This window comes from Lepeophtheirus salmonis, chromosome 7, assembly GCF_016086655.4.
Source record: "Lepeophtheirus salmonis chromosome 7, UVic_Lsal_1.4, whole genome shotgun sequence".
Lineage (NCBI taxonomy): Eukaryota > Metazoa > Arthropoda > Copepoda > Siphonostomatoida > Caligidae > Lepeophtheirus > Lepeophtheirus salmonis.
This window is the reverse complement of record NC_052137.2, coordinates 24,020,023-24,031,503: the sequence shown is the minus strand read 5'-3', so window position 1 is coordinate 24,031,503 and position 11,481 is coordinate 24,020,023. Positions and strand designations below refer to the sequence as shown.

At 30.9% G+C, this 11,481-nt stretch overlaps 2 protein-coding genes across 2 annotated transcripts; one reads left to right on the top strand and one right to left on the bottom strand.

Annotated features, from left to right (window-relative positions):
* Positions 1 to 2,118: 2,118 nt before the first annotated feature.
* On the top strand, positions 2,119 to 4,459 carry LOC121121432 (uncharacterized). The gene is made up of 4 exons (XM_040716361.2): positions 2,119 to 3,163; positions 3,215 to 3,500; positions 3,567 to 3,925; positions 4,000 to 4,459. The coding sequence occupies exons 1-4, from the start codon at positions 2,335 to 2,337 to the stop codon at positions 4,269 to 4,271; spliced, it is 1,746 nt and encodes a 581-aa protein (XP_040572295.1). The 5' UTR covers positions 2,119 to 2,334; the 3' UTR covers positions 4,272 to 4,459.
* LOC121121433 (U6 snRNA-associated Sm-like protein LSm5) lies at positions 4,292 to 8,858 on the bottom strand. Its single transcript, XM_040716362.2, has 3 exons — positions 6,656 to 8,858; positions 5,052 to 5,674; positions 4,292 to 4,430 (listed from the first exon to the last, which is right to left on the bottom strand). Exons 2-3 carry the CDS (start codon positions 5,295 to 5,297, stop codon positions 4,389 to 4,391), a joined length of 288 nt encoding a protein of 95 aa, XP_040572296.1. The 5' UTR covers positions 5,298 to 5,674; positions 6,656 to 8,858; the 3' UTR covers positions 4,292 to 4,388.
* Between the last annotated feature and the right edge of the window lie 2,623 nt (positions 8,859 to 11,481).

Genomic DNA, 11,481 nt, shown 5'->3' with positions numbered 1-11,481 from the left:
TATATTTAGTGAATATCTACGTACTGAGTAGCTACGTGTGAGTGTACTCATGAAAAACGATGAATAACCCTAAGGAATTATTGAGTAGTTATCTTCCATATTTTAAAAGCAAAGTTTGCCTGTTCGAGGACCCCTAATATCTATGGGCAGTGCCGGATACTACCGTTAGTTATCAATAATAAATATAAGCTTAATAATAACAAAGTCGAAGAAGAAAAGAAATATGATATTAAAAGACTCACCTACTTTTTGTTTAGTGGGAAGTTTACATGGAAATTATGAATATTCTCCTAAAAATGTCTATTACATATAGGAAGGATATGATTATTTTAATATAAGGAAATTTTTCCAAATTTATTGATTAACCACTAATTAATCAGCAAACTTATAAAAACAATATTATATCATATTAAAAACTGTATGTACTAGAAGAAATCTAAAAAAAGATTTTGAATTAACCTAAAACATTCAAAAATAAAAAAAAATATAATAAAAAAATCTATGTTAACCTGTGTAATTATTACTTCAAGAAATGAAAAAGTAGAGATAACAATTTCAAAGAAAAAATGGTTTTTAGCGCAACAGCACAGAATTTAGAGGATTTTTTTTCTTATTTTGTGAGTATTGAATTGAAAATATTTAACTTGTTAGCTTATCAGTAACAAGATGGTCAAAGGAGGTATTCAAACAGTTTTCATTGACAATGATTTGTGTATAACTACAAGACTCTGAATCCGTCTACATTGGGTTTGACTACTTGAAATCAGAGCCATTAGATACGTGGGTCGTTACAACAGAAAAAAAACCGCTTGAAGCTCTCAACACAACGCCCTAAATATAAATGAGTGTATTGTTGAGAGCTTTTAGGATGTAAAAAAGAGACCGACAAATAAAAGGACTTATACCTTACTATCTATCAAAATGGTACCTCTCTATTACCTAGTACATATTATTGAGTATATCGAACCTTAATATCTATTAAAAATATATTATTGCATCGTTATACATTCGTATTTCTATATTGCAGATACAAATTATCTGTAACAATGGACCGAATAAGATATTTTTCTGCAATTGTCCAACTTTTATTGTCCCTAATCGATCAAATAAAAATAATTTGCACAAATATAGCCTCTTTTAGTAGATATTACTTTGCTTTAATTAAAATATCAGTGATTATCATTTGCATCAAGAAGTATTCAATGCAGATGTTATAAGTCTTTTTTCATTGTCAAAGCTATTTGATGAAACAAAGACTTAACACTTATCACCAATACTACTTGATGCCAATTATATTTGAATTGAACAAGTGGGACGTACAAACTAAAGAAAAATATATCGTATTTTATCCATTGTAATAGTTAATTTTTATCTACAACACGGAAATAAGATTATATAACGATGTAATAACATATTTGTAATACATTTTAGGGTCATGTATATCATATAACTAGGCAATAGACGGATACAAATTTTGTAGACCGTAAGATTCAAGTTCTTGTATTTGTTGGCCCCATTTTGAGATACAATAGTTCACTATTTCCCTTAATATTAATGATGAAAGGGGATTCATTGTTATAAAACTTGTTGTTTTAGGCCCCAACATTAATAATGCTGACGTCATGCAAGAACAATCTATTGAACTCGGAATGATATAATAACGGTTTTTATCAGACCCCCTTGTACGAGTAGAACAAACTGCCAAATTTAAAATCCGTGAACAAACTTACATTTGACAAATAATTAAATAACTGCTAGGTATATCAATCAATGATAAAGCCTAGATAATTATTTAGGGATATTTAATTCTTCCGATATAATAATTGATTATTATTAACGTGAAGGTACTCGGCAGTATACCCAAATAATAATAATAATTTAATATACGTTGGAACATAAAATAAAAAAAGAATGAGTACCTTGAAGCATAATTATTTATTCATCATAATTAATTCTAATACTTATGAAACCCTCTTTGTTGACTACTTAACCCTAATATTTGTATGTAAAACAGGATGAAGTATAAGTGGAGGTATGCGGGAAGTTTTCCGAAGATTTTTAGATACGCATACAAAAGAAAAAGAGAGTGAGAAAGGAAATACAATCTTCGAACACTCTAATTAGTTTTATATTAGCAAGTACGGGGGAGATAAAAAACGTCCGTTAAAAATTACAATACAACATACTGCATATTTTTATAAGACTCCCTTGTTAGTTGTTAGATTGTAGGCTTTCCTTTTGTAGACTTCATATTGAGTGCGCGGTCAAAATCTCCTTCCTCCCTTGTTATAGAATAATAACCCAACCCCAAGAAATATAGAACTTCAGTTAGAAATGTCAACCGAACAGACATGTTGGATCCACATTTGGGTCCCTTCAAGTGATAATGGCCATTTGCTACCTAAAGCAAGTACGACATCCTTTCAAGTACTTCCCGTAAAGGAAGATGAGTTATTGAAAAAAGAGACTAAACCAAAGAGTGTGGAGAATGATAAAGAATGTAACGATGACAATGATATAGATCCATATGCAGATTCAACTAATTCCGTTGCCTTAGTAGAAAAGGAATCTTACGAATCTCGGCTTAGATATTATTTAAAAAATGATTTAAAAAATAGTAGGTATACAACTAGAATTTCGGACGATGGAAGATCAGTGCTCTATTCATTTCAAATTAAATCCATCAATGTCGAATCAATCCTCATTGAACTTACTCGGAGAGGATTTGGAACTGATAAAGATACAACTGTGTCTGTTGTTCAAGAGCATATTAGTCTTGGATCCATTTTGCCTATAGATCCAAGTCGAAATACTTTTGGGGAAGAAAGTGAAGATAAGGATGGTTCATCGAAAGAGGAGGGAGAGGATAGTAAATTTTATTTGAGTGTTAAGTCTAGGCTCATGGTTGCTGAAGTTATATCTAGAATACGAGCCGGTGGTAATTTTACATTTGATTACTGTATGCTGGTTATTTTGGCCGGAATGATAGCATTTATGGGTTTGGTTGATAACAACTCGGTAACTTTAGTAGCATCAATGCTTGTTTCTCCAATTATGGGTCCTATCCTCGCTGGTATATTTGGATTTGTTATACAGGATTCAAGTCTGATTATTCAAGGAGTAAGAAATGAATTGGTGTCTCTCTTAATGTGCATATTAATCGGTTAGTTTAATATTTAATACTCTCGAAAAACATTGCATGATTCAATTTCAGGTATGTTATTTGGAATATTCGTGTCTCTCATGATATTATTTGACGTATACGAAGTAATTGACGTGAGCCAGTGGCCTAGTGAAGAGATGCTCTCAAGGGGTAGAACCAAGGCTCTTATAACTGGTATATTCGTAGCAATACCATCAGGAGCTGGAATTGCTTTATCAGTATTAGGTGGAAATGCTGGATCTCTTGTTGGTGTTGCCATCTCTGCTTCTTTACTTCCACCTGCTGTAAACGCTGGAGTATATTGGGCCTTTTCATTACTTGCTGCAGTTTATCAAGGGTACCTAATTTTGCCTTGTTCAATTCGTTGTTGCGTATAAAAAAAAAGTATATATTTCTAATTAAGGGACGATTCTGAACTCATCAGAGGATATGATGGAATCACTTCACGTCCAGAGCTTGAGTGCCCTTTACCTACTGATGCAGGAATATCTCCGTCTGAGGCTCGTAACAATTTTTTACTATTTTACCACTGTGATTTGGCTGTAGATGCCTTTGTTTCTGGATTTGTTAGTTTAACTTTAACAATTTTGAATATAATATGTATTATTTTTACCGGCTATGCAATCCTACGCATAAAAGAAGTAACTCCAGATAAAATACCTCAAACTTTTTCAAACTTCTGGAAGCGAGATATCAAAGCTCATCGAAATTACTATAAAACTCTTAAGACACCTCTTTTTAATAAAATGCGTCCAGAATTAAGTAAGTTAATTGAAGATTCACATTCGGTTTGTATTCAGAGCAACTGACCTACATAGTTTCGTTTTTGAACATAGATATATTTGACGGAGATAATACTCATGACTTGGACGGCACATTTTTACAAAGCATATTTAATCGCGCACACAAAGATGAAGAATATTTGGATATAACACGATGGGTATCCATGCCACAACCTCCTCCAGTCAGCAATGAACAAAAACTGGATATAAATGCTAGGGCATTTGAAAAAATAAAAGAACATACAGTTGCAGATGTGAAGCGAAGGGATTATGAACATGGATTTAATTTGGTTCAAATAAGCAGTCAAGAAGAGAAAAAAGAATGATATCACATTGACTAGGGAAACATTTAAATTTTATAATTAATAACTTATCAAACGCATTTTTAACTATAATATGTTAATCATTATTTATTGTTGAGTATGCTGTGCTGTATTGAAGTTCTATGATGTGGCAGATTCAGGGCCTTCACCTCCAGGTACAAGCTGAAATATAAATAGATAAATTATCATAATTATTTGTTTTCCTTAAGAAGGTGTTGATTGAAAAATGAAACACATCAGTTGATTAATTACAGTCAAACCTATATTAAGCAGTCAAATAAGTGAAATTGAAAAAGGTTTCATATTTGTAACAATTTCCAAAATCGAAAACTAGTGGGGTGACATGTTTAAAGCATTTGGCCGCTTGAACTAAAAATCCGTATAGTATGACTAGATTGGTAAAATTATGACTATTTTTTGATCGATTAGGGACAAGAAAAGTAGGCTAATTAGAGATGAATATCTTATTCCTTCCATTGTAGTTGTGAGTGTAATAGCATATTTTTATTACATTTTAGGGTCATATATATGATAAAACTAGACGATGGAGGGATAGATTTGGTCTTTGTTAGACAGTAAGGCTTGAATCTTTTTATCCGTAGATCCCATTTTGGCATACATAAGTTCACTATTTTCCTTAATATTAATGAAAAAAGGATTTATTCTGGGAAACTTTGGCCAAAAAACATGAAAACTCTCTAGAAGTTAACTGACAAAAACAAAACAATTTGAACTATGAAAAGAGTCAACGTCTAATTTAGAGACTCAATTCTCTAAATTTACCATTGTAATATGATTTCCATTCAGAAGAATTTGGTCTAATTTAGATACACGGCGTCCTTCGGGAGTAGATTCGTACTCAGTCACATCTTCGAGAACCATGTTTACAAAATCATCAAATCCGAGAAGAGTTCCAACTATTTCTTTATCATTTTTCATAATGATGTGAATTCGAGATCCAATTGCTTTATCAACTAGTTCGAGTGGTAGGATCGTTGAAGGATTGGGTGCCACTGAGATTGAGGACATATTAATGAGCGATGGAGATTTTTATAAACATAAAGTAAACACCGAGTTAGCTTTTGTAACTTATTGCTATGAACTTATGTCTCAATGTAGGTAGGTTACAAAAAAATCAAAAATAACCTAATCAAGGATTGTAAAAAAGGTTCCTACGATGTATATTGAGTGTAGAATTTTGTTGACGGCAAAATCACTTTTATTTGTTGGATAAACACTAAGTTATTGCACTTTTTCTAAGCCGAAAATTGAATTTTTTTCTCATTCCTCCTCAAAAAATGACGTCACTTGTTCTTTTGAATTTTATGTTTATATAGGTAGATGCCTCATCCTATACTCAGCTCCATCTGTGTACGTTTGTTTTACTATTTTAATTCCAACTCAACCTTTTAATATATTAAAGAGGATATAAATTAATAAATATATTATTTTATTAGACATAAATATATAAATACTGTTAGTAATAACAATTTTAAATCATAATTTAAAAAATATAACATAAGAGTACACTTCCGTATAGTGTGACATCACACTTTCGATTGAATATTTTTTTATAGATGACGTCAAAACGTGTTTTTCATATTTCAAATTTTGGGATATTCATATATGGGAAACAAAACAACATATTCGTAGCCTTAGACAAATATATTTTCTATGTCACGTAGGCAAAAAACTGAATATGCTAGTAGAAATCTAATTTTTGCAAGTCCTAAAATGTCGACGTCAGTTGAAAGAATTTTACAAAATTTTGCTAGTTGATAGAGAAAAACCTAAAGTATACTGTAACATATCCTCATTTTACCAGAGATATTCGGAAGTTGACAAAAATTAACTTAAAAAAAAACTAATTTTAAAAGTATATTTTCAATGTGTTGGAGCTATTAAATCAAAAAATAATTTAAACAGACTTGTAGCTCAGATCATGAAAAATAGTTAGCTGAAATCAAATAAGATATTAATTAAATTTGGTAAAGTAATTTACCATAGAAGAAATGCATATATATGTATATATTTTTGAAAAAACAAATAAAACCTCTAAAAGTAAGTTTGACAATTTTTGGTGGCATTATTATTGTAGAAGTGGAGAGGACAGACGGCCCAAAAAGGCTTTGTGTGTAATCTCGCCAAGACAAAGTACCTTTATGGCCTGGGGAGGTGCCCCAATGAAAAATAGTGTTTTTAGTAGTAAATTTAGAGCTTACGAGGAGAACCTTGGAAATAAGCTTATAGCGGGAATTTTTGAGTAGGTCAGCAAGAAATTGGTCTTTACTATTATGTAAACACGGAAGTAATTATATATTTATTATTAATAATAATGGTACTCCAGGTTTGTTACCTACCTACTCAATAAAAAGAAAAATACTCACGTCCTCTAGATTTAGATAACTTCAACATTATGGCCTGGGCATGCATTTTATGTTCCATAATTCATTGTTCCTCTTAATAGCTCAATCCATGCTAAATCAAAATAATGGCATACCAAACAGCTAGTCCGAAATACATGTACCCTTTCAAATCAGAATAATAATAAAATATTTTTGAGAACCAACGCGTAGTCCGTTCAGTTCTTCTATATAGCTAAATTATACTGCAACAAAAACGTGATTTTCTTATCTATACAAATAGTCTAGTCATAGATATGCATAGGACTTTGAAAATGGTAGAAATCCTTGCGAGTATACATTTAAAAAAAAAGTATATTAAATTATTAATAAATTATTTCTCCATTTTTTGAAAATTCAAAGATATTAGCGAGCAAGGATTAGTTTATAGTTTATAAAGTGATCACTGGTCTTATCCAAGGTGACTATATTTAATAGTCCCCTTGGATCTTATGGCTGTCAGCAGATATGTTGAAAAATAAGAGCATTTTCACTGACGTCATAAATTACATCATAATTGATGGAGACGCTATCTTGGGGACAGAAAGATGATCTATTTACAACATAAAATTGATAAATCTTAAATCCAATATATCTTGTTAAAACGCCATCACATGGTTTTATGAATAAAAAAGACTTAGCACTTGCATTGACAACTACTGGATGTAAATCATAAATAGGGATATTTGTATTATTAAATTAATATTTATTGAAAATCCCTTACAACGACTAGATTTGTACTTTTTTTTTTTTCTATTAGGGACGAGGAAAGAGAGATAATTATTAAAGAAAAACATCTTATTCTTTCCTTTGAAATAGTTAATTTTTATTTAAAATATAGAAATAAGACTCTGTCTCGATGTAACAACATATTTTTAATACATTTTAGAGTAAGATATATATAGTATAACTAGGCAATGGGAGATATGTTTTTGATAGACGCTAAGGTTTAATTCAAGGTTTCCCCAAACTGTTTTAAGCTGGGCCCTCCGTGGCTTACATATAAACTTCTAGCGCCCCCTTCCCCCAATAAACCCATAAAAGTTTTTCTTGCAAAATGAAAACAACATATAAATGAATTAAACACAAAATATGTTTATGAAAAATAAATCAAGCACAGGGTTTCTCAATTCCTGCTAATGGGGAGGGTTTACTTTGTTTAGAGATATTATTTTCTCCATATCAGATTGAAACTCATTAAGAAGAAGACTTAGATCCCCACGATCGGTAATTCTAAGCATGGATTATTTAACATATTAAGTAATCTATGTTCTTAGTTCTTCCATTTGTTTGGAAAGAAGCAACGTAACTTCACTGAAGACACGATGTATCAAATATGATGTTGGAAAAACAGTGAAATATATCTTCATCTTGTACAATAATACTGCATAGAGATCAAATATTTATTTGAGCAAAATACCTTGATATGATATCTTGAACATAGGGCTTAGCTCAATGTCATTTTTTATTGAAATTAATTATATATCTTCCTCTCTTGTTTCCACACTGCTGACTTCTAGGAATGGATTGATGTCTCAGTCTAGTACTTTTAGCGATAAAAAAAGTTTCTGTTCATTTATTTCAGCAAGTGTCATCCTAGCAACATTGATTTGAGCAAGTATTTTTTGGGACAAGCTTCTTTTCAGCGTCGTTTATTTCAGCGACATTTTCATAAAGTAAACATTATAAGATAAGTTACGTCATTATTAAAAGTTATCACTCACCAGAGCAGTGTTCAAAATCAAATGAGAGAAGTCCGGGAGGAGCAAATGAGACTCTTATTGGATTTCGTCTCAACTCCGTAAGCTTCTGTGGATGAATTTATAAAACATATTGAGTGGGATGGCATTCAACACTTCGATTGATGGGTCCCCTTGGAGTAAGATCTTTAAAAAAGGATGTGTATTTTCTGATCATTTTCATTCTCCAATGTTATGACTTATGACAGTAAACCTTTGATTTATGATTCATTTTTGACTTGATTCAAAACTATATCTATTTTCTTCTTTTTAGGAGAAGGCTTTCCGGGAGTTTGGATGAATCTTTTTGAGCACTCTTTCATGACTTTGTTAGCTTCATTGTATGTAGAAATATTCGTACAGGAAAAAATAAATGATAGATAGTCCCTATCATTAATGTTAAATGTATAAACTTTTGGATGCTTCTCATTCGTAAACCTGTGAAAGACTCGGATCATAGAGAATATACATAAGTAAAGTAACTACACTCCTCTTTCCTGGTCTATCAAAGAACGATATATTAAAAATTGTTGACCTGGCTCGACTTGTGGGGGCAAAAGGAGTTATTTTGAAACTACGCGCTTTAATAAATAATAATCTATCTATTATTTTACTTTAGTGGAACAAGGCAAAATGGTTCGAAATTGCTGTGCAATAAAATGTAGTAATCTCCATGGATCGGACAAGGTGAAATTAAACTATATTTCATTCAATCGGATTCCACAAGATCATCAATTAAGAGTTGAATGGCTACGGAGCAGATAATCATTATTGGAGTATTACTCATCTTGTCATTAAAAAATATTTAAATATACGTCTAAAGATCTTCCTGAAAGAGTTTGGAATCTTTATTTCAAAACGTTCTAGGAACACTATTCACCGTTTAAGAATATTCTCCAATGCATAAAATAATCAGCACTGGACCATTATTTAGGTATTTTACAATGTTAAGATATTGTAAAATGATCTATTTAAATTTATTTTATAATATTTTCTAAATATAAATATATTCTTAAGTTAATTATCAAAATGTTTGTCCTATTCTCTTGAAAATTACAGGCTGAAATTGTAAATCATATATTAAGAAATTGTCCCAATATTAAAAAGAATTACTTTCAATTGAAACATTCACAAACAAATGTATAAAATAAATTATTCAAAGCAATAAGATTTCCAATTGACGATTTAGATTGTAATTTGTGTATAAATTACTAAGATCAAAACATTTTGACCTTTGCCTCTTGCTCAGCAACTCCTATGTTATGTTCTAATTCAGCTCTTATAGTTTTCCCTTAATTAATTTATTAATATAATTGAGCTACAACAACTATACCTTCTTCTCAATTGATATTCATTGGATTTTTTTTCCAACCGTCTTAAAAACTTTTATTTTTCAAAATATTATCATAAATATGCGTTCATATTAATAAGCAGCATTGCCACTAAAATCATAATATTTATAAGTTATATCCAGAATATAGTAAAATATTGATGTGTTGAGTCTGAAGATTAAGTATGCAAACATTCACAATGGATTCTTAATTGGCGAATTTCCTTTATAAATTACTAATTTACTACAAGCTTTTATTGTTAAATATAGAAGGCTGCCGTCACTGAGCTAGGGACAATATTCTTCGCAATACGAATATACTGCTACAACCGCACCAATAGTCACTCTATTATGGTAATATCTCTATGACTCAGATGGAATTATCTATGTGTAATCTTTTTAAATAACTTAGTAACTTATTGAAAAATCTTCATAATTCTTGGATGATGGTTAAATTAATATGCCGAATGATGATTTTAATTGATTGGTTTAATATATGTTACTAATTATAGAATAACATAGACAAATAGTGTATTTCTATGACACTCACAAAATAAGCTGTGGAGAAGAACAATACACTGAAAAATATATTAATTTATGAAGGTTACAAACAAATCTATTACATTTTTACAAGACATACCCATCCAAGGAAGCACAGTAAAATGGTTTATTCAAAAGGACTCATGAGTCTTTATTAAAATGTTAAGCATGAATATATTAAACGAAGTTTCCCTTGGGCAACCCGTGGACCAGGCTGTACTATATCATATAGAAAGGGTTCCTTGGTGTATAGAAATGCGACGGCGGTGAGATTTAATCTGCCTTGTGGCACAGTACTTCACCAGGACAACCTGAGTGCTGGGGTGTATTTTATGGCATTAGAAGGGTTCTTTGATGCCCAGAGAAGTGGCAGCGGAAAAATAAAGATATTTCATAAATATAATATATGTGAAAAAATATATTCTGCCGGCGAGTAATAAAATATCTACTTAAATCATTCCTCTTCTAGCTCTTTATTTGACATTAACAGGAGCTGCTTCTCAAATTTGTCTTCTCTCAGCTTCTGTCTAGTCCTCCTCAGGATCTGTTTGATCGGATCGCAATTTTTTTGCTATTTCTGTTGCGATATAAAGATCAGGACCGATTGCAATACTGCAGTCAGCGATATAATATCGCAATTGATCGCCGATTTGAATAAATTTCCGATCAACGAGCCTAGATTAATTTAACTTGCCTAGAGACCAGCAGTTTACCGTCACAACCTGATGGCCAGGGTGTATTAGAGCCTATTAGAAGGGGTCTATTCCAGCATATTTCTTTATAATTCAATAGTTTTATAATCCGAATATACTAAAAATTGCAACAAAATTGAACACCTTAATATTGTTTTGTAATGGAATTACTCACAATCATCATGATAACACTATGCAACAAAATGAAGGTCTTGGAACGCCCGCAGACTGAAACTAGTTTATAATTATTCACAGTAAGTAAATACAAATCAATTAATATGAATATGAAGCATCTATTAACTTGTTTTAATTCCCTAATATATAAATTATGTAATTATATAAACTCATAAGTAGTTAAATTTTTTTGTCCTAATATTATTGTAATATATATTCACGCAACCTAACCAGCGTATTATATTTAAATTTTTTAATTAATATTATAAACTTAATTGACCATAAATTAATCAAAATTGACCTTTTTTAAAGGCAATTTAAAAAAAAATTGAAATA

Coding starts and splice junctions, on each gene's coding strand:
- LOC121121432 (XM_040716361.2), top strand. CDS start 2,335: ATGTCAACCGAACAGACATGTTGGATCCACATTTGGGTCCCTTCAAGT. Junction 3,501..3,566: donor CTTGCTGCAGTTTATCAAGG/GTACCTAATTTT, acceptor TTTCTAATTAAG/GGACGATTCTGAACTCATCA. Junction 3,926..3,999: donor TAAAATGCGTCCAGAATTAA/GTAAGTTAATTG, acceptor TTTTGAACATAG/ATATATTTGACGGAGATAAT.
- LOC121121433 (XM_040716362.2), bottom strand. CDS start 5,297: ATGTCCTCAATCTCAGTGGCACCCAATCCTTCAACGATCCTACCACTC. Junction 4,431..5,051: donor ATGGAAATCATATTACAATG/GTAAATTTAGAG, acceptor TTTATATTTCAG/CTTGTACCTGGAGGTGAAGG.